This window comes from Sceloporus occidentalis, unplaced genomic scaffold (genome assembly GCF_023333645.1).
Source record: "Sceloporus occidentalis isolate IW3139 unplaced genomic scaffold, rSceOcc1.0.p SCAF_5, whole genome shotgun sequence".
Classification (NCBI taxonomy): Eukaryota; Metazoa; Chordata; class Lepidosauria; order Squamata; family Phrynosomatidae; genus Sceloporus; species Sceloporus occidentalis.
Genome location: NW_028316985.1, coordinates 70,835,497 through 70,849,962, shown reverse-complemented (window position 1 = coordinate 70,849,962; position 14,466 = coordinate 70,835,497). Strand labels below are relative to the sequence as shown.

General features: G+C 38.9%; 1 protein-coding gene across 1 annotated transcript in view; it reads right to left on the bottom strand.

The window, feature by feature from the left end:
- The window catches only part of CPED1 (cadherin like and PC-esterase domain containing 1), a 127,094-nt gene that overhangs the window by 47,360 nt on the left and 65,268 nt on the right, over nucleotides 1-14,466 (bottom strand). The window contains exons 9-16 of the mRNA XM_089524359.1: nucleotides 12,545-12,617; nucleotides 10,982-11,149; nucleotides 9,638-9,742; nucleotides 8,410-8,579; nucleotides 5,686-5,742; nucleotides 3,665-3,732; nucleotides 2,418-2,462; nucleotides 1,641-1,827 (exon numbers count right to left, since the gene is read on the bottom strand). Coding sequence (XP_089380485.1) covers nucleotides 1,641-1,827; nucleotides 2,418-2,462; nucleotides 3,665-3,732; nucleotides 5,686-5,742; nucleotides 8,410-8,579; nucleotides 9,638-9,742; nucleotides 10,982-11,149; nucleotides 12,545-12,617 — 873 coding nt within the window. The remainder of the gene's footprint in view (nucleotides 1-1,640; nucleotides 1,828-2,417; nucleotides 2,463-3,664; nucleotides 3,733-5,685; nucleotides 5,743-8,409; nucleotides 8,580-9,637; nucleotides 9,743-10,981; nucleotides 11,150-12,544; nucleotides 12,618-14,466) is intronic.

Below are 14,466 nucleotides of genomic sequence, written 5' to 3'. Positions count from 1 at the left end.
AAAAAACACTTCTCAATTCTTTTATAGATGGTATAGATGAATTTACTCCTCCTCCCCCTTATTATTCAGTGCCAGGTGATATATAACATATGACATACATGAAGTCACTCCTTCTGCCCAATCATCCTACAGTTCACATTGGCCAGACTGTAAGAATAGAATCTCTGGCCCTGTCTGCACTGGTCATAAGTCAAGGTCAGTCCTGGAGCAATGTGACTTTGGGGAAACAGTGGGGTTTCTCATGACTCTGCCAACTCCGGGGCAAAGTCACTTAATGGAGATTACCATTGGTGTTTCAACCAAAGTTGCCATGCTTTGTGCGATCAGGAAGCACCAGCATCGGGGGGCAGGGAGGAGAAGGTTTTTTGTCCATGCAGACAGGATTCTTCATTTCTGTTCTATTTATGGTATATCAATTCTATCATAACAGCACTACTACACCATAAAGAAAATTCAGGAGTGTTTTGCCACTGAACTTGGTTGATACATTTTGTGGGAGGTGAGGTCCTAGCAGTCCTTGACTCACACCTATTTTAGATATGTAAAGTAATCAAATGTATCTTCCCCTCACTTTAAGGAAGCATTAGAATGGTTTCTTTTCTTTCCTTTTCTCTTCATTGAATTCTCCTCTCTCTATTATATAAAAACCCACTTAATATGATTTTATATTAAATTAGATGCACTGTCAAATATGAGTCATTAAAGAAAACTACGTACTGTATAATTTAATATGGGTCTGTTTTCACCCAATATCAGTTTGGCAAAACATTTGATACAGTGGAGGGAGGTTAAACTACATAGGAAAATAACACAGTGTCAGGAATCATATGAAAGCTGACCCAATTTTAGTTGATAGCAGGGTCACATGATCTAAAATTTAGATGACATACAATATTGTAAAATATGGGTTTCATCCTCAATCTGAGCAAGACAGCTGGCAACATGATGGCATATGTTGCCACAAGATGTTGAAGTCAATTGAGATTATATATGTCAACCAGCCCTGGAAATTGGTTACCATCCAAGCATGAAGCCTGAGCCTGTCACTGGTAGGGATTGTTTTGCTCCAAAGAGAGATTCAAATGGATAAGACTAAAAGAAGAGAAAAGCATCTCTCATACAAACACATGAAGTGTTTAACGCCTTTTATGCTTGCATTCTGCATGTACTTAAATTGGTACTGAAGGGCAGTTCAGTTTTCTTGTGTAAGACTTTTGCCCCCTCTTATTCTACAGTTCAACAATAACTAATAAATTAAATATTGGTAAGACATTGGAGTGGTATTCACAGTTTTTAGCAAGGACAATATTATCATCACTATTCCTAACTATTATATGGCTGTTTGAATAGTAAGGAAGGCATTAACTGAATATAATGAAGAATTGTTATACTCTATAGCTCTCTGGGCAGCCACACTGAAGGCATTGACCTCCCCAGCGGGAAGACAGTGGTGCTGCAGCCTCTGGAGGGTCTTTTTAGGGTCCAGTGTGGCTACTGGATGAGAGTGATACAGTGGTGACACCCTTTCTCTCTTGCCAAGTGGCTGCGCCAATCCCTCCAAGTATACCACCCCACTGGTCCACGCCCCCTGCACCCCCATAGGGATGCCTCAGAAAATAACAACCCATTACTTCAAGTACCTTGGCCCATTCTTCTCATCCAGGTGAACTTCACACTGACAATTTGCAGGTTCTGCTCTAATCATTATTGTCACAACATCAAATGGGACTTCAGAGTAGTATTCTTTGATCTTTGGGTCAAAATTAGGATTTAAATCCAAATGTGGAGTAGTAAAGATCTGCTTGACATGAGGTAGAGTATCTTTATCTGTTAATAAAAATATTTTTTTACAAAATAGTTAGATGTTATGAATGGCTCAACTCTTTATCCTTACAGCTAAGTTTATTGTTCCTTCCCTCAGACATTTTTTTGTTTTCTTGTCTATGCCAATTGTTCAGGTTTAAAATCCATCAAACAGAAACAGATGTGATGTGCTGTTCTGCAATTCTTTCCCCACCAAAATCACCTGTAGTAAGGTTTAGTAGAAATGACCAAAAAAACCCCAAAACTTAGGACAATTAGTATGGCTTTTGATAGAAGATACCTTTCTCCATTGATTAATTAATTTTTTTTGCGAAATTCATAATAAGGAAGATGTGGATAATGATATTGTTGTATGTACTGATGGTTACTCTATTAGAAGAACATTGAAACTAGATCACAGCTGTTCTCTCTGAGATCTATAAATCTACTGGTAATATTGCTCAAATATTTATTTTACCCAAACTACAATTTACCAACAGTAATTGGGTAGGCAGAAGTGAAATCCTTTCACAAGTTATTCTTTCACGTAATTCAATGTTCGTTGAATTAGTGCCACCTACTGCTATAATCTTGTCTTGATAGATTTGACTTACCATGACTGCAGTGTATTTCTTTAGCCATATTTAAAAAACGCAAATCTATAAGTCGAAGAGAAACACATTTTAGAACTGCTTGTTTAGAATCCACAGCACACATCAGCATTTGGGAGTAATAGAAGTTTCACAGCAGGTCTAAAAAAACCAATCAGCACTCTACTGCTGTCAGTCAGTAGGCTAGAATAAATGCTATTTGTTTTCTGGAAAGCCACCTTTGTCACTGTCCATTTCCACAACAGTTACAAAGAAGTGGTAATTTGCAGGAATCCTATATGGCTTGTTACATTATGTAACTTTACATATAGTTAGCTGCATAGCAGAGGCACTAAGAAACTCCTTTACAGAATTATGAAGGTGCATAATTGGACAGCAGCAAGATCATCCAATGCACACCATGCATCAATACATATTAGACACTTTGTTGGGTCTTCTACATAGTAACAGTGTTGTTATATTGATTTAATGTATTTTAAATATTTTAATATTTTAAAACTGGATTTTAGCATTGAATGTGTTTTAATTATTGTAGTAATTAAATTCTATTTTAATACATCATTTTTGTATGTTTTAACTCTATGGTGTTTTTTAATGTTGTAAGCCATCCTGAGTGCCAGCCTTGGGAGAAGGGTGGGATATAAATAAATGTAGTAGTAGTAGTAGTAGTAGTAGTACTACTACTACTACTACTACTAATAATAATAATAATAAAGCCCTCTACTGTATACAGGCATTATGCAAATGAAGAATTCGATTTCTCGCAGACACTTATGAAGACATGAAGGCCCAAACAAAATTTCATCAACTGTTGATAGCAGCAAATGAGAAAGTCTAAGGACAGCCATATTGATGACCAATGTATTTGACAGTGTCACAAGCAAGAAAACAATGTAAGGTCAATCCATGTGACCAAGTGGCCAGATAATATCTCCTGGAAAACTACATATGTGTAAATATCTCCAGATGGCTGACTCCTTCACATGTATCCCCTCAGCATGAGAAACATACCGTAGTTTTTCCCCTACAATAGCAGCTCCCAAATGTTTATGGTTCACAGTGGTATTATGGCCAAAAATAAAATAAAATAAAATCAGGATTCTTTCATGACAAGTGGATACATGTGAAATACTTGCCATGTGGTCTGAGCATCATATGTGATGGATTTACGCATTGGTTTACAGTGACTTCTTTTTCTCAAGCCAAGAACATTTTTTCTGAATAGAGTGAAGAAGTGCAAGTCATATTACCTTCCCGGTTTTCACTGAATGGATAAGAAGCTCTTGTTTTAATGCTATGTTTTTCTGAGTAAGACGATCTAATAATAAAAAGAATTTTAAGAAAATTAACAAGTGCAGAGTCAAAACATTTGCAAATGATATTGTTCCTTCTGCATGTTGCACATTGCTCTAAGTTTTCTTTCACATTTTAAAATGTATTTTTCCTGTTAATAAAAATGGACAAGATCTTATATCCTGAGTAGCTATGCAGAACAGTTGTATAGTTTGTATGATAAGCTACACCAGCAGAAACTCCTTGTTTCATACAGGAAGTAAAAACATTCAGGAATTCCTCCTCAGTTTCATCTGGGCACCATCAGAGCAGTTTACAGTGCAGCACTAAGCATATTGACTTAAAAGAAAATCCATTTAAGTTCAATTTGATAAACGTACACAGGATTGTAGCCTAGGGCCAAAATCCAATTGCTAGTCTGAACCAGAGGAGATAAATTGAATAAATGAGAACTTGGTAAACCACTGTTTATATAGGCGGGATACAGACGGGCAAAAAGGGGTGTATTCATGACGTCATGAAGGTAGAGCCTTCAGACGGGCCTTACCTGAATGCCGCCATGAACACGCCCCCCGCACGCCCCAAGCGGGAAGAAGTGGCATTAAAAAGGTGCTGCTTTTCTCCGCTTCTTTTCCGTTTGATGCGCAGCTGCACAGCTCCGTCTGTAAGCTGCTGCACCGGTACGCCAGAATTGCTACGCCGCTAATTTAAGTTGCCCATTTAAAAGCTCCGTGTCTGCTGCATCGCATAATGAGTCGGGGTCCTGGAACATGCGCAGTTTGCAGTCAGGCTTTAATTGCAGCGTCAGCTGCCATGCAGGTGTGGAAGCTGCAGCACAGCTGCAGCGCATTTTAAGACTCGTAACTCTAACCCTAACCCTAACCCGAACCCAAACCCTAACCCTAGAGCAACATGTACGCATGCGCTGCTTGGAAAGTTTGGACTTTAAAGTGAGCCCCTACACACATTCCTGTGCCATTTTCACCTAACAATAAAAACCGCTAAAACTGTAAATATTTACATATATACAAGGGAGGTGATGGGGGATGGCAGGGGGACAGCGGTGGCAGCGGCGACAGCTGTGGCTGTGCATTGCAGATTCAGCAAGAGCGCGGGGACCAAAGGAGAGGAGGCATCCATGATGCTGGTGACACTGGCAAAGTGCAAGCGGACAAGGATGCCAACACCAGCTGATCACCAGCTGGCAGGAGACCACCATTGTTCTTGGGCAGAGCGGGGGGAAAAGTTTTAAAGGGGCTTGGGCACTTTAAATGTGCCCATAGGCTTTCTGCCGCCGCTGCTTAGCGCTGCAGCTGCGCAGCTGCGCATCCGCCAGCCGGCAAAGGAAAAAAAAAGCCCCGTTTTTGGCCGCCCGTGAGGAAGCTGCCTCTCTCTTTGCAGCGTCCTCCGAGGCGGCGGTTTGGAAACTGCGGGTCAGAAACGGCCCCAGGTGAGGCATCTTCACTGCCCCCCATGTGGAAGCCCCATCTCCTGAGCCACGCCCCCGGGGTGGGCGGTCTGGAGGCTCCGTATTAGCAGAATACACCTCCAAGACGTCTTCCCCTGCCCGTTTGTATCCCGCCATAAATTCTGTTGATTCAATGGGCCTGCTCTAGTGGGAACTGGCCTAAGTATTTTAGAGAGCAAGCTTAAAGGTGAGGATGCTGGTGAGGGAGCATTTTGATCTTGGAGGCATCATTTCATCCAAGGCTCTGCCAAGTTCTTGCCACCTGAATGGAAGCATAGGCAAAACCAAGTTTCCCTGTAGGGTTTTTATGTTTGTTTTGGGTTTGGGGTTTTATGTTTTATTTTGTTTTTGCTTTTAACTGGATCCCCTCCATTCCAAGCAATGAGAGGAAAACAGATCTCCCCCCATTTTTAATTTAAGAGGTGTGACTTATCAGTAGTATTGTGATACTCTTTTAGCAGCGATTTCCATCAGTACCCATTTTCCAATTATCTTCTTTTTAATTCTTACCTAAGGCTTGACCATCTGGCTGTCATCGAAGACACATTTCCCACTTCTTTGTTTTGCCTGGAAGAGAATGTAAAGATTTTTTTAAAAAAATTGGTTGGAAGTAAATGAACAAAATAGGAACACATTGCTGTGGATCTGTATAACTGCAATAAATACTGGTCAGACAAACAATTTAGAAATTCATTTAATCAGGATTGGTCATAACTGTATTGGCAAATACTCTCTCTCTCTCTTATCTGAAATGCTTGGGACCAGAAGTGTTTTGGCTTTTCCCCCCTGAATTTTCGAATACTTGTACAGCGGACCCTTACCTTACACAGGGGATCTGTTCTGGACCTCCCCCCCCCCCACCCACATAAGGCGAAAAACATGTATGCACAAGCCCAATTGAATATAATGGGCTTGGGTGTGGCAGCGTGGTAGCACGCACACACCATGGGCGTTTGCGCCATTCATTGTATAGCCACATGGCTTCAGTGTAAGCTGAAAGCCATGTATAGTGCACCCGTGTATCGTGCGGATGCACTGTATTTGCATACACATACATAATGAGATATATTGGAGAGGGGATCCAAGTCTAAATTCATTTATGTTTTATATAACCCTTACACACATAGCCTGAAATACAATATTTTTTAATAATTTGGTGCATAAAACAAAGATTGTGAACACTGAGCCATCAGAAAGCAAAGGTGTCACTATTTCAGCCATCCATGAAAAAAGCTTTGGTTTTTGGACTAGTGTATTTTGGATTTTGGAATTCTGGGCAAGGAAGATTCAGTCTGTATATCTAACATAGAGGTTATCAAGAACGTTTAACTCATATTATCAAAGCAACAATTATTCTATGTACCAACTATTGATGGCTAAGGGACTACATGAATGAGTGCAAATATGTAGGATCAAAAGAAAGCCGTTAAAACAGAACAGACAATGGTCTTCTAAATGGTAAAATACATTACATCTATCAACCATATTCATAGTTTGCTCTACTGAATTGTCAATAATCAACTTTGTATTTGTATAAAGATCCCATCTAAACTTGGAAGCTAAGCAGGGTCAGCTCTGGTTATTACTTGGATGGGAAACTGCCAACAAAGACCAGGTGCTGTAGGCTGTATTTCAGAGAATGGAACTGGTAAAACCACCTCTTGGATATTCCATGTCTAAGAAAACCATGAAATTCATGGGGTCACTATAAGTCAACAGGCAACATGAAGACACACACACATACACACACAAGGAAAAATGAACCATACAGGCTGTAGAAAGCAAGCACTTAGAGTAATCAGATCTGTTTATCACCACAATGTAGAAATATAGATAACTGTTCTGAGCTAAATGGTTGCAAAGAATTCTATTCTCTATTTGAAATTACATTCTCAAAACTGGTATTTCTTTCCCTTGTGCCGAGAATGATGCATTCAATGACATTTGCAATCATTCAATAGTTTGCAGTTTCCATTGTCCCACAAGCACAACAATTACACAAGATCCTGTAATGAAGCCAACATGTATCTATTAAAAAGTTGCAGCTAAAATGTGGTGGGCTCGTTGTTTATTTGAATTAATTTAATACATACCTATTTCCAGAAGCAAAGAAGCTAGACGGAATATGATTTTATCATAACAACAATATCATTCTTTAGAGATGATGTAGTCATTCTAAACCTATTCTATGAAATCTGCAGAAAGATTCTAAAATCATAATTAGACTGATGCAGCAATCTCAAAATTTTCTGATTAGCACAAAATCCATGGAGAGATGGGAGAATGTTGAACAATGAACACTCCACTGCAGATAAATGCAGGGATGTTGTACTGACTTAAATTACTTGATTTTCCCTTGCTGCTCAGTATTTCTTGGAAAACAGCATTGGTTGTGCTCATTCTCTTTCCCCTTCTTTCTGTTTATTTGATTTTATCCCTTGCTTTTACACAGCACACATGACAACTGGGAAAACTGGTAAAAATTAGAGTTAAGCATGACCTATTTATTACAGATTGAGCCATATACAATATTTGACAGTATATAGTGATGCAGCTTATGTTAAAATATATTTCTAAATTGTATTGAAAATGTTCAGATGTGTCAATGGTTAACTAAGGTTTAAAATGGTTCCTGTTGAAGGCCAGAAAGTCTAGGCCCGGAAGAGCAAGTCTTCAAGGACATGTGCTGAGACATAATATCAACAAATGTATTATTGTTATGCTCCTGTGTAGCATGGTGACTTCATGGGAAAGAGGTGTGTCCACTTGGTGGGAAAGTTGATCTTGTGAGAGAACAAAGACTGATGTCACATTCAAGCTTTTAGCATGGACTCTAAAAGAGTATAGATGTATAGTAGCTTGCTGTAAAGTGTAAATAGCAACAAAGTTAATAAACCCTCATTTGAGTGAAAATCTGTGTTGAAGTTACTTTGATATTGAGTAGCTGAGAAGACTACATCTGTTCCAGTTGGTACCAGTTCAGAACCACCGGTAACAAGAGACATCAACCATCCCAAAGATCTTTTTCTCTAACAGCTTATGACAGATGATGAGTCCAGACTGTGGTTGTAATGAAAACTCAGTTGTAGACTTCACTAGTGAATGCATGTTGATATAAAGTTGATGGCGCCAAAATGTATCTTTCTAGGAGGCCCTACAACTCACCATCTACTCGTAGAATCTGTAGCCTGATGGAACTGTAAAGCCACAAATATCAGCAAATTGTCATCTTACCCTCCAGGCCGATTTGTGTGTACTGCTCTGTTAATGACTTGCAAGTGTTCAAGTAAATTTGAGAGGACCCAGTGAGCAGCCAGGACTGAGTCAAACTTTTCTCCTGGATTCACCATCCGATAAAGGTCATGCAGCAAAAAATTGCTCTTGGGAATAGTAGAGGGGAAAAGCTGAAAGAAAAGTAAATGTGGATCAAATTAGTAAAGTTATGTATATCACATTGGCTTTGCTCCCATGATAAATGTGGGATGTAACTTTAAGAAAGCAGATCTTATTTCATTTCCCTGTTGCCATTCGGGCTCTCCAGGCTCTTCCTGCATCTTTTCAAGAACAGGACTTTCCTATTCTTGAAAAGATGCAGCAGAAACCTGGGTTGCAAACTGGCTACGTACTCCCCAGCAATGTCTTGTTAAAGTTACATCCCACGTCTATCATGGGAGCAAGGCCAATGAGATAAATTCCACAGAGGATAGTGATAAGTATTTTTATCTCTTTCAAATAGAATCATGGAATCATAGACTTGGAAGAGACCCCAAGGGCCATCAAGTCAAGTCCCCTGCTGTGCAGGAAGACATAATCAAAGCAGATAATTATCCAGGCTTTGTTTATGAACCTCCAAAGAATCTATGCATGCCATAGGTTCGCCATCACGGTGTTAAAGTCATTTTGAATTCTGGGGTATTAGCTACGCCTCCTAATTTGGTGTCATCTGCAAATTTGAAAAGCATGCCCTCTATTCCATCCAAGTCATTGATAAAGATGTTGACTAGCACCGGGCCCAGGACAGAAGCCTGTGGCGCTCTGCTAGTCACTTCTCTCCAGGATGATGAGGAGTCACTGCTGAATTCTCTTTGGGTTTTGTCAGTCAACCAGTTACAATTCTATCTAAGAATTACATTGTCTATCTCACATTTTACTAGCTTTTTTGCAGGCCTTGCTTAAATCAAGATATGCTATATCCACAGCATTCCCTTCATCTACCAAGCTTGTGACTCTGTCAAAAAAAGACATAAGGCTAGTGTGCTATGACTTGTTTTTGAGAAATCCACACTGACTTTTAGCAATCATGTCATTCCTTTCTAAGTGCTTACAGATTGTGTGTTTAATTATCTGCTTTAGAATCTTTCCTGGTATTGATGTAAAGGCATCCTGTCCCCACGGTCTCCCTACTGTGGTAAAGAAAAATGAAAAGAACTCACTATGGAACAAAAGCACAAATGTGACTTACCACTTCAAATTGTCCTAGATTCTGAAACTCCTGTACAAAACTTATCAATGGATTTAGTTCTTCTAAAGTCAGACAAAGTTTCAGTTCCTTCTCATAAAGTTCATTCTGCAGAAAAAGGAGGATAGAAGAGGAGCATATGGCCTGAGAGGAGATTTTTCTTCTCTTCTCTTTTCTTTTTGCAGTATAAAAACATGGCTTGTATTTTTTGGAATACAAGTCTCAGAATCTGCCAGCTGCTTGGTGGATTCTTAGCATTGTAATCCAAAAATATAACTATCCCAAGCTCTGGAAAGAAGTAGCTCATTTGGAGGTATGCAATGTTATGCTTAGTTGTACTATGCAAAACAAACAAAACAAATAATTTACTAGATGCTGTCATCCATTCAGGTGTAAAGATGATGAGAAGAATTCATTCTTGAGAAAAAGATGCTAGAGGGAGGGAAAGCACATAGTTCCATAAACCTGTAATCATAGTTACATGGTAATGAAGAATCTTAAACCTTAAATCAGGCAAAAATAATTTCATGGGAGAAATAAAAACCCACATAAAATATCAAAACCTTTCTGAATTTTCCTTCTGGGTAAACCAATTACAATATTTAATGCAATTTTAACAGTATATGTGACATTGTAATTAGGCTAATAAAATTTCAAGACAATATTATGGTAAAATTCAGCTATGGGCTTTGGTGGTTGTTTCGAAGTCATAATTTTAAAAGGCTAGCTGAATAAAATGAACATAGGAAGTGTGGCATCATAGACTGCAATACATGTAGTAGCATAATATAGACTGTAGCATAATATACAGTTGAAATTACTGACCAAAGAATGTGTGTGAAAAAGATTCGTTGAAGGGAATACAAAGAGGGAACACACTAGGGAACCATAACTACTCATCTCTACTTCTGTTTAGTCCTGTAATCAAAAAGTTAACTGTACAAGCATGGTTGCACATTTCTCCATTTTCAGCATGTCCTGATTTGGGCTGTGTCTCTGTTCCCAAGGAGCTGTCAACATCGTCATCCTCCTCCCCCCCACCCCTCTTTTGTACACATACAAACACCCTCCAAGTTGGAAAGACAAATATTTACTATCTGTCATTTAATGGCCAAGAGATCTTACTGCTTTGTAAATATGTACAGTCCAACCCCAGTATTCACAGGAGATACATTCCTGGTCTTACAGCAGATAGCAAGAAGCATGGATAACATGAATACTATATTTCTGTTGGAAAATGATCACAAAGTCACACTTTTTTTCTAGATGCAGGTAAGTGAAACCATGGTTATCAATGAGCTCCAGCAAAATGAATGGCTCTGGAGTACCTTTGGGATCCACACATACCTTGCTCCCTGCTGATCGGTATACATTCTGTAAAGCCTTGAAGAAAGTCATTGAAGAAGACTGATTGGATGAGATCATCCTAAAAGTGTCTCCAAGAAGAATTTCTTTAACAGTTTGGTCCTGAAAAGTTGAATCTTCATCAGCTGGAAAGTCAAAGTTCTCATGTACCTAGGAAATTTATAAATTTAATTAAAATATTTATTGACATATTCAAATCTAAATATTTAACAAATCCACATCTCCTAGCATCTCATAACACACTATTAACATAAAATCTGCCTGGAGTTGTTTATCAAAACAGGGTACAGCACATAAAAAGGGTTGCATAGTGTGGGACTCACACAGTCTGATGTTCCATGCATTAGACCTTGGGAAGCTGCCTTACACCATACCACATTTTGCTTGTAAGGGGCAGAAGACTCAGGACTCTTTTAGTGGCAATGGCAGGAAAAAGTACACAGGTGCAGTATTATTATTATTATTATTATTATTATTATTATTATTATTATTATTACCCCAGTTCCCCACCACCACAACTGGGACTCAAACCCACTTACGAATTAAAATGATTACAGTATAGTTAAAGCCACAGGAAAGATCACATTAAAATAGAATTAAACTATTAACAATATTAAAACAATTTAGAATGTGTACCTAAAATATCAAAAAAGCTATTTTAAATACAATAAAAACAGTACAACACATGCTTAAAAGATCTTGTTTTGCCTGGTAATGGAAGGACAGAAAAAAGGGGGGGAGTAATTCTAGTCTCTCTGGGAGGAATGGAATAAAACAGCTACATTTTGCTCTCTGTCATCTTATTTTAGATGAACTTATTTTAGAGTTCTGCAGCCTAGGGGCAGCCACCAAGGAGGCCTTGTCTTGTGTCCTTACCAGCCATATTTATGAAGGTGGTGGGGACTGAGGAAGGCCTCTCCCAAGATCTTGGGACCTGGGCAGGCTCATGCAGGGAAATATGATCTATTAGAGTCTGGGCCTAAGTTATATAGGGCTTTATAGAGCATTCTTTGAATTGTGCCCAGAAACAAAATTAATGTTTTTTTTGTTTATTATTGGATTTATATCCCATCTTCTCCCAAAATGAAAATCAAGGCCTGTTGTCTGGCATACGAAGATGGAAACCACACTTGCAGATATTTTGCCTCTATTTCAGCTGAATGACAGCCAGAACTTCAGTTGGTTCCTACCTTCTCATGATAGCAAAACCAGTACTATTCAGTTGTTAGTTACAGAGCTACTAGACACAAGCTTAGTAGGTGGAGTTTACCCAGTGTTTGGATATGAGAACTGTACCCATTATAGTTCTTGGAACTTATATACTCTGTGTGTGTGTGTGTGTGTGTATGTGTGTGTGTGTGTATCCTGTCTACCTGGCAATTGTGTGTGTGTGTGTGTGTGTGTGTGTGTGTGTGTGTATGTGTGTGTGTATCCTGTCTACCTGGCAATTCAATAAAAAAATTCCTCTCATCTAACTATAGAGGTTACTTCTCCAAATTAACTGCTTGTGAGTGGGTGGGGGAATTACCTCTGATATTTGCTTACCTCAAGAACAATTGGATGCATAGAAGGACTGAAGCCAATGTCAAAGGTTAGCATCTGAAAGCACGAAGTGCATCTAAAATAAGATGACAGAGATCAAAATATAGCTGTTTCATTTTTCAGATGAAAAAGTGATTTCATATGCATGGTTGTTGTTGTTTTTTAATGCATCATTTCTTAGAAAGTTTCCTTTGTCCCTGGAATTACTCCCTAATGGGTAATTCATGGCATAGTGGCATTGTGGCATAATGGCACTATGCATGGGAGACAAGTGTTGGCAGGTTGTGTGGCCCCCAGCATTGGTGTCACTAGGGTTGGTGTCACTGCTGTGCGGTAACTCATTCTGTCACTCCCAGGCTGCCTGGCACTCCCTCTGCCAGGACAATGGTCCACCAGGCTACTGAGAAACTTGGATCAAGCCACCCAAAGGAACCATCCATGTCACAGGCTATTCCAGTCTACCACCCTTGTGTATGACTTCCAAAGTGATCTAGGCCTATGCTAGAGAAAGAGAAAGCCTACCAGGAAATAACAAGTCTTTGGCTTCAGATTCTGAAAAGATACTTCTCTTTATAGGTCATTTTTGTTAAAGGATTGAAACAGGAATCCCCATTTTGACTATTAATTACAGCTATACATATGAATTTAAAACAGTGTTTTAGCCTTTGATCCCAAGACTATGGACTTTATCACACAGGAGGGATTTCTCTTAATTTCAAATGAAAAGAAAGCGCCATTGCCCAAATTTGTGTGTGGTAGTCTATCACGCATTAACGTTAAACCCCATGATTGCGTTCGGATTGCCATTGGATTATACTTCCAATTTCCCTTGTCTGATAAACTCCTGTTTCACATCACAAACAACTTTCTCTCTCAGCTGTAACATGACCAAGACACAGAGATTAGTTATGGGGTGGGATGAAGACATTGCTCAATAAGAAATAAGACTAAGTTTTGTCTTATTCAACCCCTCCCTCATTAATTTTTCCTTCAGTTCCTAAACATCTAACATTGCAGAAAGTGAGACCTTGGAAACACTTCACCCCATAGAACTCTTCTATTTGCAGTATTAGCATTCCTGCGAAAACTTTGTCTGCTCCTTTTCTTTGCAGCCTAAATGGTATTTCTAAATCCTCAACTGAACCTTTAAGTTATTGCAATGTTAAAAATTGGGTACAGAAGAACATTTCATTTGGGCACAGAATTCTTATTTTTTTTTTTTTTTTTGGCAAGGGAAATGCCCCTTTCTCTCTCAACATATGGAAAGACCTTATCATTCCTTATTTATTTATGACATATATTATATACTTTACAACAATTCCAAACTTGTAATTCAGCTTGAAAGAGCCCTGTCAAGAACATCAATTTACTACTGAAAAATCAAAGGATTATTCTAGCCAGAAGCATGAACAAATGTTTGCAAAACCTACAGTATGGTTGGAAATGAATTACAGGTTAAAGATTGAGAGGTTTTCACTTATTATTCTATCAGCTGCTAATATTTCATCTGTTGTACACCAACTGATGAAAGGTTGTCAGAAAGTACAGGAGAGTGAATATGAGAAGCTTTTTTCAACACTTTATGTATAATATTTAGAGTCCATGTTTTTTACAGAGTTCGTGAACTTAGCTTAGTATACTGTTCCAGATAAATATCTCCATATAAATGTAAGTATGTACTCTTGCTGAGTGTTTGGACACTATGTGGAATTCCAGAGCTAAGACACATATTTACATTTATGCCAACAGGTATTCCTCCTCTCTTTGCAAACGTACTGCAGCTCAGTGTCAGTAGTTACAGGTATGGCTTCCATCAGTCATACAGCTGTATCTGCATTTTAGAGTTCTTATTCTAGCCCATCAGAGCAAGGCTTCTGGGCTCTGCTGGACTCTGAATTTTGGAAATCAGATTCATGGTCCTTTCA